Source organism: Podarcis pityusensis (assembly GCF_964106645.2).
Source record: "Podarcis pityusensis genome assembly, chromosome: 9".
NCBI lineage: Eukaryota > Metazoa > Chordata > Lepidosauria > Squamata > Lacertidae > Podarcis > Podarcis pityusensis.
In genome coordinates this window covers 5945765-5967062 of record NC_138034.1, presented here as the reverse complement: position 1 = coordinate 5967062, position 21298 = coordinate 5945765, and the positions used below count along the sequence as shown (strand labels likewise).

General features: G+C 47.6%; 2 protein-coding genes across 4 annotated transcripts; both read left to right on the top strand.

Moving 5' to 3' along the window:
• The first annotated feature begins 229 nt into the window (after positions 1–229).
• COX5A (cytochrome c oxidase subunit 5A) lies at positions 230–9665 on the top strand. The gene is made up of 5 exons (XM_081020218.1): positions 230–388; positions 4252–4368; positions 5498–5619; positions 6629–6751; positions 9501–9665. The coding sequence occupies exons 1-4, from the start codon at positions 304–306 to the stop codon at positions 6740–6742; spliced, it is 438 nt and encodes a 145-aa protein (XP_080876344.1). The 5' UTR covers positions 230–303; the 3' UTR covers positions 6743–6751; positions 9501–9665.
• A 2785-nt stretch (positions 9666–12450) lies between these two features.
• Positions 12451–21207, top strand: FAM219B (family with sequence similarity 219 member B). Of its 3 annotated transcripts, none has more exons than XM_081020208.1 (6): positions 12451–12606; positions 14186–14282; positions 16027–16120; positions 16925–17002; positions 17430–17478; positions 18304–21207. In XM_081020208.1, exons 1-6 carry the CDS (start codon positions 12520–12522, stop codon positions 18457–18459), a joined length of 561 nt encoding a protein of 186 aa, XP_080876334.1. In that variant the 5' UTR covers positions 12451–12519; the 3' UTR covers positions 18460–21207. The 3 variants fall into 3 exon arrangements, with proteins under 3 accessions (XP_080876334.1, XP_080876335.1, XP_080876336.1); XM_081020209.1 differs by having other exon boundaries at positions 17430–17569; positions 18304–18441; XM_081020210.1 differs by lacking the exon at positions 12451–12606 and having other exon boundaries at positions 14185–14282; positions 15920–16120.
• Positions 21208–21298: the final 91 nt, after the last annotated feature.

The following is a 21298-nucleotide window of genomic DNA, read 5'->3' as shown; positions in this document are numbered from 1 at the left end:
CCGACTGCGCGTGCGCAGCCCCGGCTCTCCTCTCTTCCTCCCGCGCCGGCGCCGTCCTTCGCGAGGGCGCGAGGAGGTTAGTCCGCCCTGCGCCGCCGTAGCCTCGGCCCCGCCCGCCTTTGCCCTCGGAGCGTCTCGCCAGCGGAGCAGCAGCGGCGCGTGGCCGTCGGAGGAAGGAAGCCAGGAGGCCGGCCAGGAGCAGAAGCCGCCGCAGAAGCCGCCGCCGCCGCGCCGGCCGCCACCCGCCCGCCCCTTCCTTCCCGCGCGTCGCCTCACGGCCGCCGCTTCTGTGTCCCCTCAGCCATGTTGGCAGCCGCTCAGCTCCTCCTCAGCCGCCGCTGCGCCGCGCCCGTCCTCCGCGGCCTCGTCCCCCGCGCGGCCCCCGCAGGTGAGGCGCCCCTCCTCCCGCGCTCCCGGCCGCGCCGGCGCCGCGGCGCTCGAGGCCTGGCCGTGTCCTTGCCGTGACCCCGCTCGCCCGCCCGCCCGCCCGCGGGGAGCCGATGGGCCTCCTCAAGGCGCCGCCGCTCGCGCTCGGCCCGGTTCTGGCGGGTCCCCTGCTGACCTCCCTCCCTCTCCCCCCGAGGGGCGCCCGCTGCGCCCGCTGCTCGGCCTCGTCGCGACCCTGCCGGGGGGGGGGGGAGAGAGCCGGGTGACCTTGGCGCGGGAAGCGGCGGCGGCGACGAGGAAGGTCGCGGGCCCAGCTGCTCTTCCTCAGCCGCCCCCTTTCCTCGGCTCCTGAGCTCCCCTCGGTAGGAAGGTGAGGGAGGGGCCCGGGTTCAAATCCCGCGCTCGGCCGTGGATGAAGCTCTCTGGGCGTGACCTTGGGGGTCAGCCTAGCCTGCCTCGCAGGGTTGTCGGGAGGAAAGGTGTAAATGCAACGAGGAAATGATTTTGAAGGAGGAAGGGGATCAGATACGGAAGAAGATCTCAGGCGGGATAATGTGCTTTGGAGTATTCCTAAGAAAAGAGAGTTTCCCCGTCTCTTCAAGATGGGCACGGCTGCTTTGTGCTCCCTTTGGTTCTGATCTGCAGGGCATTCCCTCAGTTTCTGCTCTTCCTGGTTTCACTTTTTGCTTGTGGCTCTGCTTCCATTTCATGGAATAGGTTTCTTCTCTTAAGGACCAACTCATTTCTAGGTGCACATCCTCTAAGGCTCCCCTCCTACCTGAAAATGGGCTCATATGCTGATATGTTAACTGTCAGTCCAGGCTTGAAAACAGTTGCAGTCAGAGCCGTACATGTTCTTAGCTTGTCCAAAGAAATGAAGAGTTTACTGGGTGACCTTGAGCCCACCAATCTCTCCCCAGCTTCCCTGCCTCACAGGTTCACTGTGAGGATGCGAAGGAGTGGATCATGGGTAGGCAAACTAAGGCCTGGGGACTGAATCCGTCCCAATTGCTTTCTAAATCCGGCCCGCGGACGGTCCGGGAATCAGTGTGTTTTTACATGAGTAGAATGTGTCCTTTTATTAAAAATGCATCTCTGGGTTAATTGTGGGGCATAGGAATTCGTTCATTTTCCATCCCCCAAAATATAGTCCGGCCCCCCACAAGGTCTGAGGGACAGTGGACCGGCCCCCTGCTGAAAAAGTTTTCTGACCCTTGGAGTAGATGATCCTGTTTGAATGCTACCCTGAGTTCCTTGAAGGAAGGGTAGGGGGAGCTATGTGATAACCTGTCTGTATCCCATTCCCATTTAAGAAGGGCAGTTAGGGCCATGATCTGCTTAAGGGTGCTTCCAGACAGTATTTTGAAGGAGGGATTCAGGCACATATTGGAACTTTAGGTTAGCACAATTAAAGTGGAGTTATTGCCCTGATGCAACAAATCCATGTTAAAAAGAAGGGTGGGGTTTTTTTTTTTTGCAGTTTGGAATGTGACAGGGCAATGCATTGAAAACAGTGGGATGAATGGGAAGGCGTATGAACACAGCGCAAGCATATCAGGATGAATATTTATTGTTGTATATCAACCCCAGAAACAAGTCAGAATGACTGCTCAGTATAGACTGACATAGGCTAATCGCTGAATAATCTGTGTGCAAGCCAATCAAGATGGGTATTTAGTAAGTGGGTCAAATAGACGAGCCCTAAGATAGGGACATCTGGAAAAAATACTCTGCCTTATGAACTCACTTATGCATGGCTTTGTTGACTTGTTCCAAACCAGGATCTTTTCAAGTCAATTTACATGTGAGTTGGCTCTATACAATAGCTTGATTGTGAAAGTAGTATCTAAATTAATTCCCAGCAGGGAAATTGGCTCAATAAAACTTCACTGACATTGAGGCAGTGCATTGGAGAACAGTGTTGATGCAGTCGTCAAATTGGTGTCTATTCTAGGTGAAGGCTCCTAGATACTTAACAAGTGTTGTACGGCCTTTGTGTCTTGTACTTATCCCCCAAGATGGCAGGTGAAGGTACTGGAAACTAAGCATACCATTGATGCTAAAGACTCCAGCAAATTTTGCATTCATTTAACAGATACGATTTACCACAAAATCTGAGGACGTTGAAATACTGACGGTACTGAAAATTGTCTTTGACCACCAACATTGCAACAAAGCATGTTTTACTTTAGAGCAGCTGTTCTGAGATGGAGGCTTATTAACTGAAGAATAGAAAAATCAAGAGTGAAATGGATAATTTTCAGCTGAAATGCCAGCATCTCATTTCTTTGGGTAGTTTTAACACCTGGCATTTTAAAATTCCAAGCCTGTCTAGTTTCTTCTGTGGATTGTGCAACAGCAAGACAATGTCCACAATGAAAGCAGTTTTTTTTGCTCTTGTTTGAGTTCATTGTACTGCTGAATTGGACTAAACGAAGTGAATTTTTGAATTAAATATTATTTATGCAGCAGCTTAAACCTAGGTTATGGTCGCCACAACACAATGTCTATTTGCCGGGGGGGGGGGGAGGTTGGACTAGATAACTCTCTGGGTCCCTTCCAATACTATTCTAATATTCTATTATTGCAACTACATTGCTTTACTTGCTCTTACAACAGTGCACTTGTCCCAGTATGCAAGAAGGAGAAACATATGCTATGGAAATGGTTTTAACTATGGACTAAGGGAGAGGTTTTTAGACTGTGGTTGCCAACAAGGTGCCCAGATATCTCCGCATAGTCGCAATTCGACCCACGCCAGTAGCAAAATGCCGCTGGCTAATTTCTAACACTGACAGTGATCCTGCAGGATGTGTTAAGTAGAATATGAACTGCTACTCTGGTGGCAGACTTTAGAACCCTTAGATTATATCTGCTTCAAATCTTTGCCAGAGATAATTGAACTTTGGAGCTTGCTGCCTCCAGGTACTTATATGACACACACACACACATACACACACTCCTGATGAAGTGACTCTAGACATGTCTATTTTTTCAAGCCTGTTCTATTTAAGTGAGCTTTTAATCTTCTCCATTATCTTCCCTTTCTCTTGTGTGTCTGTTCTTTCCCCAGGTTATAAACTTGAAGGCAAGGTTTTGTTCTTAGTTCTGTATACTGTACAGTTCAGAACACTGACTTATTTTAGATAGTATTGAAGTGTGATTTTAATTATTATCACTATTATTAACTATTCTTCTGGCATACATTCTTAAGTATTCAGGGACTTCGTGTTTTCCCCTGAAAGCACCAGACTAGCTATCTCAACTATGTAAATAAGCCCAAAGGTGACTTGCTAGCAAAAAAAATAATAATCTAAAGCTGGGAGGGATACCTGTAATGTGTGCATTAAAAAGTTATGATAATTTACAAAATAGCAATTGGATTGCTGGAAAGCTTATTCTGGTGGGATGGTAATTAGATTTTTTTTAGGTGACTTAACTTGCCATGAATGCTGAAGATATGTTGCTCCAGCAATGCAAATCAATACTCTGCTGTAGTTTTTCTACCCTTTGCCTGCTGCCTCCTGCCCCACTCTCTCTCTTCTGGCAGGAAATGGGAAAATTCATACAGCAACCCTTGTGCACAGCTGGGTGAACCTTTTAAAGTGGTGTAGTTTAGGGTTGTTTCAGTGCATGTTTCTCTTTACTGGGGAGGGAGGGGGTGATGGCATAGTTCTTCAGTAGAAACTCTGGCAGCTACAGTCTGGAAGTGATGTGGGGATGGTTGCTGCTGACCAAAGCAGAGAGCTGCATTCCTGGGATTTCACGTGTACACTGACTTCCTATGCGTACCTGCTGTATTGCAGCTTTACCTTGAGCTCTTTAATATCTTCCTCTCCTTCCCACTTCCTTTTTTTGTCACAGCTGTATTGCCCGTGCGCTGCTATTCTCATGGGTCACATGAGTCAGATGAAGAGTTTGATGCTCGCTGGGTGACGTACTTTAATAAACCGGATATCGATGCCTGGGAGCTAAGGAAAGGTAAGGCTGAGGGAGAGTAGTACTGAAGAGCTTGAGAAACCCTCCTTTGCTGTGTGCTGCTGCAGCTGCAGCTGAATGGAGGCATTTCTGCAAGCTGGTTGTGGCAGCTTGCATGGAGCAGTCATTCCATTTTTCTTCAGTCCCTGCCCAACATTCCACCAGCCTTAATGGAACTGTTCCAGAGCATAGAATTGTAGAGTTGGAAGAGACCCTGAGGGTCATCTAGTCCAACCCTCTGCAGTGCAGGGATCTCAGCTAAAACATACGTGACAGATGGCCACCCAACCTCTGCTTTTAAGATTGTACCTCTGGTATTTTAATAGCTGTATGAGTAGTAAAAAATGGTCATTTATCATAACTTGCTAAAATCGAAACGGATTCAATGTTTCTGTCAGTCCCTTGATGTTTCAGCCATGCCTCACCTTTTTCAAGGCATATCTTTTGTTAGGGAAAGAGAGATAAGATTGACTTCGGCTGTACATAAGAGGACAATGATATTAGGGCTCTGAACGAGCACTAAACTGATGAAATCCCTTTCACTGTTGAATGCCTTGCAATATTCTATTTAAGGTAAGAGGAAGTGTACAGTTTTTATTGTGCTGATGGTTGTCAAGACAAAATGGCACTTTTTATTGGGTGACTCTTCTTTGTTACAGAGGCTGAACAGCAATTAATAGTTTAATAAAGTAACCTTTTAGAAAACTCCCCAAAGTATGTGAGTTCTTAAATAAGCAGGGAGCATAAAAGTCACAAACATTCAGAATCTTAAAGTTGTGTTTAACTTTTCAAGTTTAAAGTCCACAATAAATGGAGCTTTGCTGTGGAAATTGGGATCTGTTGTTGGATGCAAAAAAATAGAATTGAAGTTTTGGCACTGAAGTGGCAAATTACAGATTTGATCTCAGATTTTGTATGTGGAATGTAAGCAACGTTTCATGTTAGCTCTACAAATTTTGTGTACTGTGGCAATATCAAATATCAGAAGTCACTTGCAGGAAATTTGGTATTAATAATATGTTCTGGCATATTTAGATATAATCAGAAATGTTAGGAAGAGAAATGGCGCCTGTGTGACACTCCTGAACTTGTAAGAACAACAGAATATTCTCATTCTTGTTCATTCCCACAGGCATGAACACACTGGTTGGTTATGACCTGGTTCCAGAACCAAAAATCATTGATGCTGCTTTGAGGGCATGCCGACGACTAAATGACTTTGCTAGCGCAGTCCGTATCTTAGAAGTTGTAAAGGTCAGTGAAAGACACTTGAGTCTGAGCAGCCAACACCCTGCTTCTCCATTTGCCTCTGTGTTTATAGTGTGTATATTGTGGAGTTCCGGCTTGCTGGTGATCCATAAAGAGCCTTTGCACCCTGTGTAGAGATTTGTTTGACTAGCCTTGAGAGCCTAACAAATCTTTCTAGCCAGCATTGTCTACTTTAATGGTCATTGGCTCTCCACAGCCTGTGACATAGGTCCTTCTAACCCTGTTAACCTTGATCTTTTTGACAGGATATGTGCAGCTGAGAGTGGAACTTTCTGTACAAAATACATGTGCCCCTGCCCTGCTTTTGCCCATTTCCCCACAAAAGTTTACCAGGCTACTTAGAATGGAAGCCTATGCATGTAAACTCAAAAGAAAGCTCCACTGTGTTCAGTGGGATTTGCTTTCAGGAGCGTATAGATTTGTAGCCTCATATAGCGTCTAAATCACAGAGCCAATCAGGGCTTGCCAATCAGAAGGTCGGTGGTTTGAATCCCCCACAAGTGGGTGAGCTCCCGTTGCTCAGTCCCTGCTCCTGTCAACCTAGCAGTTCAAAAGCACGTCAAATTGCAAGTAGATAAATAGGTACTGCTCCGGCGGGAAGGTAAACAGCGTTTCCGTGCGCTGCTCTGGTTTCACCGGAAGCAGCTTAGTCATGCTGGGCACATGACCCGGAAGCTGTCTGTGGACAAACGCCAGCCCCCTCGCGCGGCCAGTAAAGCGAGATGAGCGCTGCAACCCCAGAGTTGTCGGCGAATGTCCTTAACAGTCAGGGGTCCCTTTACTTTTACCTTATAGCCACTTTCACCTCTAAAAGCTGGATTTTGAAGCATTAAATTGTTCCTTAACTCTTGATGAAATGCTTTTCTCTTGTGTGTATTTTTTTTTATTAAAAAAATCAACCTTAAGACTATTGAAGAAGTAACCCTATTGATCTTGGATATGAATCTGTCTTGGTTTTGTTAAGTTTAAATTCATTTTGTGTTCTTTCAATTAGGACAAAGCAGGGCCTCACAAGGAAATATACCCATATGTAATCCAGGAACTTAGACCAACGTTGAATGAGTTGGGAATCTCAACTCCAGAGGAACTTGGCCTGGACAAAGTGTAAACATTATTGGTAAGAGAACAAATCTTCAGTCCTTTGCGGAAACAGCTTTTTAATCATCCATCTTCTTTACCAGGCTCCTGGACAGTTGCTTGAGGGTTCCCAGGAGATCTCATGGGGCCATCTGAGATCTTGCAAGCTCTCAAGAGGTGGGAGCAGTTCCAGGGGTTGTTCTGACTTTGTGTGATTTTGCTTTTATGCGCAACCCCCGGGAACAACCCTTGTGCAAGTTGCAATTGCCCTGCACGCCAGATAGAGTTTGAGCTATCTTGAGTAGAACACCAAGGCTTTGTTTTCTAGGTTTGCCTGAGGAAAGGCAGAAAAAAGACTTGCAAATTCTCTGCATTCACCTAGCCCCACCCCCGTTTCTGGTGGGCCATTCTTGATGTGCTTGAAATGTAGTTCTTATACTTAAGTGATTAAAAAAGACTGGAGAAAAGTACAGTGAACACTTCTCATTCATCAGTGTCAGGCTCAAATACAGCCATATAATATTGGTGCTTGCTTAGTTGTCTGCATCAAATAACTTCACTCCTGGCAACCAGGAGTGTTTCTCCTGCCGTCATATGTGCTGAACTTACAGTGGGGGTCAAGCACTCAGCCTAAGCTTAGCAACTGCTGTTCTGTTAATGGAGCAACATTGGAGACTATGCAAACACGTCACCCTTAAATAGGACAGTGCTATGGCAGTTGGATGTTTAGTGGCAATACATGCAATGCTCTGCTAGTTTTAAGCTGTCACTTACTTAATGTACAGAAAAAAGCAGCAGAGCCCCTGCTAGGTGTAGTGGCACCAGGGAGGAGAGAATGAACAGCATTTAATAGCAAGCCTGCACAAACCTGAATTGACTTTAGGAATAAAATGCTGTGTTCTCATAAGTATTCATCTGGGGCAAGTGGCCTTTGCAGGGAGAAAGGCTTTTGTTCCAGTGAGAAGAATCTGAGCTGTTACTCTAACGTTGCATTGGTTATAGTGAATTGGGGTCCTCATTTGCGGCCACATAACCACAATCTACTGCTTGGGCACCATATGCTTTGTGTTCTGTGTAAACACTAGAACCCTACAGACTTTGAATGAAGAGCTGCAACTCTGTATGCAGTTAGAAATGTTTTACTGGTTCCCATGCTTCCCTGCCCAAGCAACAGAAGGTGGCCTTCAATCAATCAATGACATAGGGCAGGAAGCACATCCATGCCCCCATCCTGGCACCAGTTCTGCTGGGTGCCCTTTTTGGTCCTTGGTCTCTGTGGCCAGTGGCTGCTGCCACACATACTAACTCCTTGCAGGCAGGCAAGCAGGCTTGGGACAGCAGCCCCAAGAGATTTCCAGGCTGAGTTTCTTCTCCCCACACACCGTCCTTATTAAAGTGGGGTGCTCCCCACTTTATGCAATTTCACTTATATGTGTGGGGAGCACCCCGAATGTACCGTATTTTTCACCCCATAGGATGCACTTTTCCCCCTCCAAAAATGAAGGGGAAATGTGTGTGCGTCCTATGGGGCGAATGCAGGCTTTCGCTGAAGCCTGGTGCGCACCTACCCCTCTCGCTCTCCAGGCTTCAGGAAGCTATCCACAAGCCTTGGGAGCCCGCGGGGGTTCCTGCCGGGCTCCCATGGCTTGCGGAGAGCTGCCTCTATCCCAAGCCTGGGGCTCGCTGAGCAGTTGCGCCCGGGCTTCGGGCAGCTCTGCGCAAGCCGTGGGAGGGCTCCCACGGCTTGCGGAGAGCAGCCTGTTCTGGGGGCTGGGGTCAGGGGAAGCTCGGGCTGGGGGGGAAATAATTCCCCCCCCTTTATTTCCCCCCAAAAAAACTAGATGCGCCCTATGGGCCGGTGTGCCCTATGGGGCGAAAAATACGATAATCCTTGTGTATGTGTGTGTGGGGGTAAAGCCTGTATTCTGGGGCCGACTTATCAATTTTATTTATTTATTAATTTATTTCATACACCACAAAATGTACTTCCCCCCTTTTTTATAAAAATGACCAGAGTGACTAAGAACAGTACAGTCCTGAATAAAAGAAATAGGAACAAGATAGCCATTGTACAATAAGATAACATAAGAGCAGATTAAGAACGGCAGCAAATCAAAACACAATTATTTTACAAATACAGATTAAGACACAAAGGCTTGTGTCCAGTACTGTGTGCACGGAGTCCCACTTGTGAAACAGGTTGTTGCTCTCCTCTCCCTGTGTGCCATCCACACCTGCTCTGTAGGGGTTATCCAACCCTTTGGAGCAGATTCTGAGGTTGCAGGGAGAGGGGTTTGTGGTGTGTTGTACAGGCAGAAGTCTGCAGTGCTAATGGAACAGTAGCGCTGGATGCAACCCAAAGCAGTAGAGAGAACTAAGCAAAATCAGCCCAGTTTGCCAGATACCTGCTAAAATAGAAAGAATATAGGGCAAAAATGTTAAGCAAATGTTGTTGAAAGAAATTTTTTGAAGGGCTGCTGGGATATATGGTGTGCGTGCGTGCCATATATATATATGTGTGTGTGTGTAATTCTTTAGACTGCATATATATATTTGGAGATATGAGGAAAACACAAAGGTCACAAGGCTGTGGTAGAAAAATGGTCTTTTTACACCACTGGGCAGCAAGCTGTTAATCTGCAGCTGTTTGGTACACAGATCAGATTATGTTCCCCCAACTATCCATTTTTTCTCTTTCAGAAGCTTTCTGGTGGTGGTGGGGAGGCAGAAAGAGCTTGAAAAGGGTGTAGAACTGTATGAACTAATCCATGATATTTGTTCTCTTCCAGATGAGCTTCCTGTGGGGTTATTGTTAATGCTATTTGATTGTACAACAATTGCCTGGAATCAGACGTTAAAATATTACTTATTTGAAATTACTACTTCCTTTTATTGAGTCCTGGAGTATGTGTTGTGAAGCTGGACCTAATAAAGGGGAACTGGTTTGAACTGAGTGTTCTTTGTAGCCTGTGTTATTATATACTAGAAAAGAAAATCTTATTTCCCATAATAAATGTGAATAAACATGGGGTACAGAACTTAATCCTCAATTTCACAACCTGATAATGGGATTCTCAAACTTCATTTATTGGTGTCAATGACATTCAAATTTTTATTGCTTGTGTGTGGATCGCTATAAAGGACATTGAAGGAGGTTATCATTACATGTTTTTGTTTCAAAACACCATATGAGTTCATGAAACTGATGGGGCCAGGAGCTTGACTTCCTGTTCCTTGTGCAGATCCTATGTGTGCACTGCTACACAAAAACCACAGCACTGAACTTGCTTGCTAAGGACAGCCTCTGTTTGATTTATATATCTGGCCCTTCCTCCAATCAGACACACAGGCTGACTAATGGCGAGAACCAGATAAAACAACATCCAGTGAGAAAAACATTAAAAATTTCATAATTCATGATAAATATAGTACTACTGCAGCAATGCAAGTTTTTAGCTCTTGAGATGGCAGAAATGCTTGAAGGTATTTGATCAATATTTAGTGGAGTCCTGTAAGTTGGAGGTACTAAATAAGGATCCAGACTAAGTTCATTGAGCTTAGATCAGATTGAAATCAATGGGGCATGTTTAAAATTGGAGAGAATTGAGTGCAGCTGGTAATACCCTTAAGATTTCTTTTTTAAATAGAAAATCTTTATTAATTTTCACATAAACAAATATACATGAGTTACAAAACAAATGTATAGAAACAATAAAATAAAAAAGTACAGAAGCAGACATAAACAAATACAATATAGTACACTTACATGACAAAATATATAACTTCCAATAATTCTTATTATACTACTTATATTATCTGAGTGATACTGGTAAGCAAGAAATACATAAAATATAATATTGGAATACACACACACACACACACACACAGAGAGAGAGAGAGAAAAAAATATGAATCTGCAAGAAATACAGTTAACCCTTAAGATTTCTATTGGTCTGATAGCAAGGCTTCCTTCCCTCTTCACGTGAATAGTAAATTGCAGAATCATATAGTAAGACTTCTTATATGATCATTGTAAGATAAAAAGTAAAAGTAAAGGACGCTGGACAGTTAAATCCAGTCAAAGGTGACTGTGGGGTTGCGGTGCTCATCTTGCTTTCAGGCCGAGGGAGCCTGCGTTTGTCCACAGACAGTTTTCCGGGTCATGTGGCCAGCATGACTAAACTGCTACTGGCACACAGAGGACTGTGACAAGTGCCAGAGCGTACGGAAACGCCGTTTACCTTCCCGCCACAGCGGTACCTATTTATCTACTTGCACTGGCATACTTTTGAACTGCTAGGTTGAGCCCACTACACCATTACTTTGTATGCAAGGGGTGTTTAACCTGTGACCCTCCTGGTGCTGGATTTCAACTCCCATCATCATCTGTTGGCCATGATGCTTGGGACTGATGGGAGTTGCAGTCCCAACAAGAGGGCCACACGTCAGCCAGTTCTGTTTTAGTCTATTGCATCAAAACACTGATATTCCTGGAATGTGCAAGAGGGCCCCTGAGAAGCAGCGCTTGCAGCCGCCAGACAATGTCCCTGCTATTCACTCCAGGTGTGTCAGTGGCCTGTTTGACCAGCTATTCATCTGCCTGGAGGCTATGGGGGCTCCTGATCTGCTCCTTTACAACTGAGCCAGAAATGAGCATTCACACGCTGAATTTGACTTGGGTAGCAAAATAGTGTGCTTTTGCACATGAGGGAACAAAGGGAGAGCCTTGTCTTCCCATCACAATAGTTCCACATTCTGTGGGGCACAGAGACTCATTCATTACCCAGAGAGGCTTGCCCGCTTGCCGTATGTCAGGAAAATTCATGACATGTCCTGGTTTTGGGGTGTAAAAAATTGTGTTGGGGGGGATTGTTGCCAAATTAGCAAAATGCCAGGGAAAACCTGGATATATGGCAGTGTCATGAAAAAAGCGCAAACTGTTCAAGGAGCTCAAAATCATTGTTTTTGGGGTAGGATCCCCCCAAAAAAGCTCGTCAATTGTGGTGGTTTCCTTAAAAAAAGGTCAACAGGAATCTTACTTCAACAAATGAAACCGATTTGTGTTTTTTTGTTTTGTTTTTCAAGTGTTACGTGGAAAAAACACACGAGAGAGAGCCATTGCGCATACTTTTGTAAATCAAGAAAATCTTTAATAAAAATACCTTTAAAATTCCTTTTCAAAAAAAGGAACAGGAATCTTACTTTTTGAGATATGGCAACCCTAGTTAGAGCCACTGCCTTGATGCACTATTTTCCTATCTGCAGGGATTTCTGGTGGCAGAAAAGTGCGTTTAATCAGAAAGCTAACAATAATAATAATAATAATAATAATAATAATAATAATAATAATAATAATTTATTATTTATACCCCGCCCATCTGGCTGGGCTTCCCCAGCCACTCTGGGCGGCTTGCAAAAAAATATTAAAATACTGTAATACATCAAACATTAAAAGCTTCCCTACTAACTCCTGAGACTACGGTCCTAGCCCGCTCCCCCCGTGATAAGTAGGCCTTGAGCCCCCTGCACAGCCCCCGCTCTGCGATTCCGAGAGCAGCGCAGCACACCACAGACTACGACACCTCCGGAAGCCTAGACCGTCGCCTCCGCCCCGTCCCCGCCTTTCAGAGGCTCTTCCGGCTCCTCCTCTCGCTGGTTGGTTGATCTCCCTTCAACGGCAAACGAGCGCTGCTAACGCGAGAGGACGAGGGGCGGGCCGCTTGAAAACAAACCAATGGGGGAGAGCCGGGAGGGTGACGTGAGCGGGAGGCGTGGCTTCGTGGCGGTGCCGCCGTGAAGGCAGCGACTATGGAGAAGGCGGCGGCGGCGGGAGGCGGAGCGGAGCCTCCGGGCCGGAGGGAGGCCGCGACGCTGCCCGGGCCCAGCAGAGACACGGTGCGTGGCCGGCGGGGGGGGGGGCGGGCCTTTCCGGGACCTCTCCTCAGGGCGGGTGGGCTGCTCCTGGCCAGGGAGGCTCTACTGCCGGCTGCCCTGCTTGGAAGCGGGGCGAGGGGGGCGCCTGACGGGGCTTTCGGGGGTCGCGTAGATGACCTGCGGGGTCCCCTTCCAACTGCCTCAGACGCGCGAGCTGGACGTTGGAGGAGTCCCGAGGGATGGAAGGAGCGAGTTCTTTTCGCGGCGCAGCTGAACTGCGGAACTCCCTCCCACAGGAGGATGAGGGGGCTTCGTGGAGAAGAAGCAAGCCTGGCCCACCGCTGGCCCTGATGGAGGCTGTGCTCTGCCTCCTTGGGCCATGGACGGAACGCTCAGGGAGCCGCAGGAAAGGAGTGTTGCTCTTGGGCTGATGATAATAATAATAATTTAATAATAATAATAATAATAATAATAATATTTATACCCCTCCCATCTGCCTGGGTTTCCCCAGCCACTCTGGGCAGCTTCCAGCAAAATATTAAAATACAGTAGTCCATCAAACATTCAAAGCTTCCCTAAACAGGGCTGCCTTCAGATGTCTTCTAAAAGTCTGGTAGTTATTTTTCTCTTTGACAACTGGTGGGAGGGCGTTCCACAGGGCGGGTGCCACTACCGAGAAGGCCCTCTGCCTGGTTCCCTGTAACTTGGCTTCTCACAGTGAGGGAACCGCCAGAAGGCCTTTGGAGCTGGACCTCAGTGTCCAGGCAGAACGATGGGGGTGGAGATGCTCCTTCAGGTATTCTGGGAACAGGAGGCTGAACTGGATGGGCCCCCTTTGGCCTGATCCAGCAGCCAGGCTCTTCTTAAGCCCTCTTCTTGCCCGCTGGATCAGAGCAAAGGCACCTGCTCTGAGGACGGAAGCTGTGGCCAGCAGAAATGCCAGTTTTGCCCGTCATGGCTAGAAGGTCTTAAGATGGGAGATGTTCCATGTGATGAGGCTCAGGTCTTTGTAAAAGGGGATTCTGAAAGTTGAGGACCTGAAACAACTCCCCCCCCCCATCTCATATATACCTCCATATAGGCTGAAGGTCCTGTTATGAGAGAATGTTGAATTTGGACATCATGATTATTATTATTTTGCGGGCAGGGGGGGTGCATGGGTGGGTTGCTAGCTAGTCAGGTGTTCATCAGCAGAGTGCTCCCCATTCAGAATACTAGCCACTCTGTTCCTTCCTGCCCCGGGTTTCTTTCCCCCTGCTAATAGTCCCATCAACATTCTGCATCCACGGCAGTCCTGCTGATACCTGTTCCTTGTAAATGGATGGTGCTGTTTTGGCTACCTAATGGCTCTCACAGCCTGAACCTTGGAAATCGAGGGGATTCATATAGTATATTTGTTGTTGTTTTGTACTTTCTATCTCCCTTTTTGGGCAACACCTGAAAGTGCATCTTGCAGTAAGTGAAACAGGCATGTGTTTGATATGGGGCCAATGATGAAATAAGTAAAAAACTGGGCATCAATAGAAGGCAGGAAAGCTCCCCTGCTTTGGACTGTGTTGTCTTTCGGGTATAATGGCTGTCAAATGTCTCCTTCTGACAGGGGCAGAGGGACAAGAAGAGGACAAGCAGGGAAACACCAGTGGAGAAAAGGGGGCCGTACCTCATGAGCAAAACTCCTTCCATTCAGGATAAGCTACGTAAGTCAGGACTGGAATCTACGTTACATGAGGGCACAGCCTTCACAAGTAAGTGGGCTCACTGCTTGAGGAGCAAGGGAAGAGCCCTGCTTAGTTGGACTGCAGGCCCACCTAGCTCAGTGTCTTCTTCCCACAGTGGCCAGTAAGATGCCCACAGGAAGCCCATAAGCGGTTCATTTGAACAGTAGCACCATTCCCACTCGTGTTCCTCAACAACTGGGGTATTCAGAGCATTGAGACGGGGATGAGTCACCCCTTGCATGGTCAATTTAGAGACATTTGTGAATTTGGAGACATTTAGGTCAATTGTGAATTTAGAGACATTTAGGTCAATTGTGAGCCAGGGTGGTGTAATGGTTAAGAGTCGTGGACTTGTAATCTGGTGAACCGGGTTTGATTCCCCGCTCCTCCACATGCAGCTGCTGGGTGACCTTGGGCCAGTCACACTTCTTTGAAGTCTCTCAGCCCCACTCACCTCACAGAGTGTTTGTTGTGGGGAGGAAGGGAAAGGAGAATGTTAGCCGCTTTGAGACTCCTTCAGGTACTGATAAAGCGGGATATCAAATCCAAATCAAATCAAACATTAGTTTTGCTTTCAGCAGACAATAGTTTGTAGTTAGTGTGTGTGTCCCCAAGATGCTGTGGCACCTTGAGGGCATCCCTGCTTTGACTCCAGTTACCTTCTGCAGATCCCACTTTGCCTCAGAGAATCTGTCTGAAATATCCCACTTTTTTCATGATTTGACCAAAGCCTCCACACGTCTCTAGTTGGGACTAAATTGCTGTTAGCAACAACAATAATACAACACCTGCTTACTGTCAGCCATGTACAGCCATGAAAGAAGTGACAATGTAGGCAGGAGAAGTGACGGCAATTGTTCCTGCTTGAGCTTCATTGTGGAGGAGCAGGGGTGGAGCGTTCCTGTGGCCTCAACAATGGGAGATGTAGCCCTGAAGGGGCACAGGCTCCCTAGCCATCCAGCAGGGTACAGATATGGGGGTGGGATGTCAAAGGGTTTCATGGATTATTTTCTATGGAAATTACTGACTTAACTAGGAAGGCAGAAATAGTTGTGGTTTCTTCACTACTGAGCTGCAGGAAGTGCTGCAGGAAGAAGGCAAGGCAATGACGTGGAGGATAAGACTCGTCCATGCTTACCAGCCACAATAACTAGGTGCTCCCCCCACTGTCTGAGATAGGAAGCCTCTTTATGCCAGTTGCTGGAGAGAGTATTGTTACGCTCAGGTTATGCATGTGGGTTTCCCATTGAGGCATCTGGTTGGCCAATGCGAGGACAGGATGCTGGACTGGATGGGCCCTTTTTGGCCTGATCCAGCTGCAGGTCTTTTATGTTCTACACCCCATCCTACACCTAGAAGCTTTTTTGCAACACCAGCAACACCTGAATGTTTGCTGCAGGGGTGGGAACCCCTGGGACTTCCCCAAGATGGCTTGCACAGCATAGTTGCCACGCCAACCCACTTTAATAGATGGCAAACCCCTGAGAGTGTGTTTTGGCATCTCCTGGGCAACCAGAGGATTCAGATGATTCATGTCCTGTGCAGGCAGCCTTTCCCCAGAGTGGGTTTTTCTGCTGTCCTTTTGCAGTAAATATTTGTCTGAACTTGCCCCACAGGCAGCAGTTGGCTGGTGGGGTGTGGTTTATGGGAGGCGATCCTCCCCAGGAACGTGGAATACAGCAAATATTCACTGAGTTTGCCTTGGTCATTTTGGGGGCTGCAGAGAAACATCGTGAGATGGCAAAGGCGATGCTGCGGAGGAAGGGAGGCGCATTCTCAGGAGCCGTCCGGCACCAGCCCAAGCTACCAGTCAAGAGGTCCAGTCCATTTTCTTACTGTTTGGGGGGATTTTGGGCTTTTTTGTGAGTTCAGTGACCCTTAACAAGTCCACATGCATTAGGTTAGGCTGCTAACGTTGGTGTCCTGCTAACCTAATCTAGCGCTCTCTCTACTGCTCCCCTTGATGGGGTGAATTCAGAAAAGCAGCCAAAGGCCTTCAGAAATGGCACAATTTAAGAGATGGGCCAGTGCAGCTCAGAGGTAGAAACTTTGCGTTGCAGGAAGGTGGTGCCAGGTTCAGTCCACAAGATCTCCAGGTGGGGCTGGGAGACACTCCTGTCTGAAAGTGGAGAGCTTGGGCAGGGGACCCCAGGCTTGGGCCAACAGTCCTCTTTCTTTGGCCTGCCAAGCCTTTTGGGACAAGCTGCACTCACCTGGCATCATACTGCTGGGTGTCAGGAGCTTCTGAAGCTTTGAACCAAGCAGGATTGTATTTCTGCAAATCAGCTGATATGCCGAGTTCAATCCTGCTTGGTGCAGAGCACAAACGGTCTCACTTGGTTGAGGTAGCTTCCTCTGTCCCCGTTGTTGATAAGTCAGCCTTGACTGCAGGATTCAGCTTTGAATGATTTGAAATGTGCTTCCAGAATACGTAGATAAAGAACCTGACTTTTTTGCACCTTGAATTGGTGCCAAAATCCACATCAGGTTTGTCCAGTTGAGACAGTGACTTGCCCAAGGCCATCTTCTGCCTGAGTGACACTGTCCTTTGCACCAACACCCTTCCCTTCACCTTCCCCCACTCTCAGGTGCTTCATATTGGTTTTTGCCTCTTTCTCTAGGTCAGTGAAGTTCAACAAGGGCTATGCTGCCCTCAGCCAGATCTCAGATGAAACCCTGGTGTCCCTGGACTCTGACAGGTGAGGGGTGAGTGGGACCTGCTTGCTGATTGTGGGTAGGGAAGGCCAAAAAGGTTTGAGCATTGCCACCATTTTAAATGGCTCTAAAAAGGAGTGTTCGCAAAGAGGATCAGTCTGTGAACGGGATACCAGTCACAGTAGCCCTGTAGAGCTTCCAATTTCAGAAGCCGTCTTCCCCTGAAGATATGGGGGAGCAATGGCAGGAGTCAGCATTGCTTGTGGGCTTCCCAGAAGCATCTGGTTGGCTGCTCTGGGAATAGGATGCTGGACTAGTCTGATCCAGCAGGGTCATTTTATGTTCTTATGGGAGACAAACTTCCTCTCATGTCACAAAACCCTATTCATTCTTAGCAGAGAACTGGGAGCCAGAAGTGTGCTGGAAATACCCTTTCAGTTTGTGCTGACCCTTGGTGTTTTTCTCTCCTAGTGATGAGGAGCTGGAATCAAGATGTTCCTCCGGTTACTCCTCTGCAGAGGCAAGTCTGGTGCATGGCTTGCTCCTTACAGGCATTGAAATTGACCTGCAGGTGGTGGGGTTTGTCTGCCTGTCTGTTTGACCTTCTGATGGTTAGTGAGCAAAGGCTTTTATGGCAGGTGGGGGTGGGGTGCAAGATGAACCTCAGATGCTCATGTTGCCTGCTCATTAATCTTGGGGTGCAAAGACCCTCCAGATGCTGTCAGCCTCCATCTCTAGCCAGCCAGTCGCCAGGGATGGGAGAGCGTGTAGTTTGGGAGCCCTTTCTTACATGCAATGTCTATGTGTGCATGTGTCCCAGTAAGCATGTTGTGACTGACCATGAGTGAGGAAATGTAGGCACATGGAAGTGTGTGCACACACCTGCATTTTCTCACTCGCATGCTTGCTAAGAAGGAGAGCTCTCCAGGCCTTTCTTCCTGTCCAATCCTATAAGGGGACACAGTTCTGAATAGATAAGCGTAGGAATATGCTCTTAAGTATTCTTAGGATTTGAAAAAAAGAACCATAATTAAAATGCACAATAAAAGAAAACAGTGAAGAAGCATAGCAAGTAAAACAGTGGGGTAAAAGCAGTCAAGGTGTTTAGATCAGGAAGTTCAAGTTCAGGAGAATGCTTGCCTCAACCAGCGTGTCTTCAAGAGCCAGCAGAATGCCACTACTGATGGGGCTCTCATATTTCTGCATGGAGCGCAATGCAAGTCACTGATTCCATCAGTGGAAAACCCTGCCTCCGTGTTACCACAAACCGATAACCAGCAGGCCATGTCTAATTCCATAGTCCTCCAGCAGGTGTTTTCAGCTTGTCCCTCCTCTTCCTTCTCAGGTCAACCAGGATCTCAGCCGCCAGCTGCTGCAAGATGGGTATCGCCTTGATGAAATCCCAGACGACGAGGACCTTGACCTCATCCCTCCCAAGCCTGTGTCATCCTCACCATGTCCCTGCTGCTTTGGGGAGTCTGCCTCCTGCTCCATCCAGTAAGGATCCAAAGAGCAGGGCTGCACTGCACAGGTCAAGAACCCAGCACTTTCCCCACTTCCTTTCAGACGCCTGGAGGTCCAGCAGTGGCGATGGAGTCTGGCACCGAGCCTTGACCAAGCCGATAGGGAGCAGGAAGAGGGTGCTTTGGTGGCTGGGAAAGCGGGGTGCACTGTTGCCCTGCTTGCACTTGCCCAGGCACCAACCAGCCTCTTGAAGCTCTTTTCTGTGGTGCACATACAAGACTGTTCAGTGGAAGCCCTTGGAAGGCTCTGAGCCAGCTGGCTCCCTTGCCTGGGAATGCCTTTGGAGAAAGATGCAGATGGGAGAAGAGGACAGGGCAAGTGTTTTCCTCCTTAAAGGCAAACAGCCAAGATTTTTTTTGTGAAAGGGAATGAAGAATGGACTAGGACAAGTTTAAACTTTAGTTTACAAAAATTACGATTGGGGGAAAAAAGCACAGCAATCACTACATCGCGTCAAACAGATTTTCCTCACTTGCTCAGGATCCTTTCCTGGACTCCAGTGCTTGAGCCACAGTCTCCTGCGGTCCTTGTAGAGCTGGACTATGATGTTGTTATGTGGATTTCTGGGATGGAGAAGCTCCTCTATCAAGCTGCATGGATGGAGCGCCGCCTGCTAGCTCCTCGCAGTCTCTTGAACTCTCACCCAGCCCTCTGCTGGCTTTGCTGCCTGGAAGCTGCTGCTCTCACCCCTTTCCCTTGAGGAGCTTTCAAAACAGTTTCACCAGCTGCTGCATCGTCTCAAATTGACCCTCAGCATTAAGTCTTGGCCTGGTGAAAAATGGACCTATTTTCTTGGTGTGGGAGGGAGGTGTATCCCCCCCCTCCCACAGATAGAGGGGAAGGGTTCACTTGCCTTGCCTTGGAGGCTGGTCCTCCCTGGCAAAAGGGCCAACAAATCTGACATCCCTGGCTCCGGATGAGAATCCTGGTTAGTTTAGGTCATGGCTGCCTCACTTTGACTGGGGAGCTGGTGCTGATTCAGACATGCTTGCGCCTCTCCCCTACCCTCTTCCGAAGTGAATAGAGACCAAGCAGAGGAGGAAGGCTAAGGTGCTAGCGCCCATAGCCTCATTTCTGTGTTGCCTGCCTTTGTGTGATGAGGGGTCTAGACCAGGTGTGGCTCCAAGCGCCATCCAAGCACTGCTGTTGGACTTCAGCTCCCATCATCCCTGACTGTTGGCCCTGCTGTCTGGGGTTGATGGGATATGGAGTCTCCACAGGCCACAGGTCTCCCATCCCTGCATCAGTTCCTGTTATTCTGACTTAATTTCCCCATAATTAGAATCGGCTTATGCAGCCTCCTTTTGATTTCAAGCAGTGCATAGTGTGTTTTCCATGCACACTAAGTGACAGCTTGTGAGCAAGAGCTGCGATCTAGCCTTTCTGACTCGCTAGCACCAGCTGTGGTTCACTTTATGTGGCAGTTGTGGAGAATAGGGAGGGGAGGAATTGCCAGCATTTGTGAGTGTTGCTTTCTGAGGTACCCTGCTAGCATGCAAGTTGGGGCCATGATCTCCCCTCCACCTGGTGCTTTCCAGTTGTGCTGGTGCTTTCAGCCCAAGCATGGCCAGTGATTAAGGATGATGGGAGTTACGGTCCAGCAACACCTGGAAGGCACTAGGTTGGGGGAGGAAGATGTGCCCTGTATATTTGGGCAGCCTCACTGAGTAATAAATCCGTATGAATGGTACCCCCCCTTTGCTGCCTTGGTCTGGGGACCATAGCAGGCCATTACCTCTGCCGTCTAAACTGAAGCTTTAGTAGCAAGAGATCCAGAGGTCTCTGAAGGCACTAACACAACTTGCGCAAGATGCCACTGCACTGTTGTCCTCTGTTACTGTAAGCAGCTAAAAGTGGCGGCTGCTTCCCCCACCCCACCCCCCATTTCCTGGAAAACTTGCCAGTAGGGATGAGATAGTCTTGCCCTACTTGGCAGACTTGATCCTAAACTGGAGTTCTCTCTGCTCTGCTTAGCTGTTCCCAGGTGAGTGGCACCCAGGAGGCCCTTTCCAGTTGGGTATATGTGTTTTGCTAGAATTATTCGTCAAGATAGGCCACGTGGCAGGCCATAACACAGGCCAGTGTTTACTCACTGGGGAACATGCTTAGCAAGAGGCGGGCAAGTGAACTCTGCACTTTCCAGCCCTCCAGTAGAGAGTTGGTTGCTGGTGCAGCCACTACATAGGCAACTTTTCCCACCCCCAGCTGCCTTTCATTGTCTATATTTATTTGTGCTGCCTGCAGCATCCTCTGCCTGCAAATCCTCTGGAGACAACTTCTCCATGGTAAAAGGTTGATGTTCCTGGACAGGTTCGAGCTGTTCAGTCCTAGTTGCAGTAAGCTTTTAATAGTGTGTAACGTTAGATGAGGTGGACAGTGGAGAGCCAGGACACTAGTAGACCTGTAGAGAGAAAACTGCCGGCTTTCTGCTGCAAAATAAGCTTGGCAGGCTGACAGTGTTGTGTATGTTGGGGTTTCAGGGTGGAAAAAGGAGTTCAGTGACTGTGTCCTATAGACTGTTTAAAAAGCTGCCTTAAAATATTGAAATGCATTAAATGAAGTGAAATTGAAACACAAACCAACCTTGAAAGGCACAGAGGACAATCTTATTGGATATTAATGTTATTGTATATGCAGAGAACTATCTAGCAAATAGTTTTATATATACACTAAGCAAGGGAAGTGTGCATTAATAAAACTCTACCTTGTATTCACAAGGCTTGGATCTTTTTGTATGTGAAATGTTTGTTCCTTACCTGCGTGTTAATGAAGAGGCCTGCAGTAGGATTCCTCCTGGGTCCACTGTGGTGGTGGTG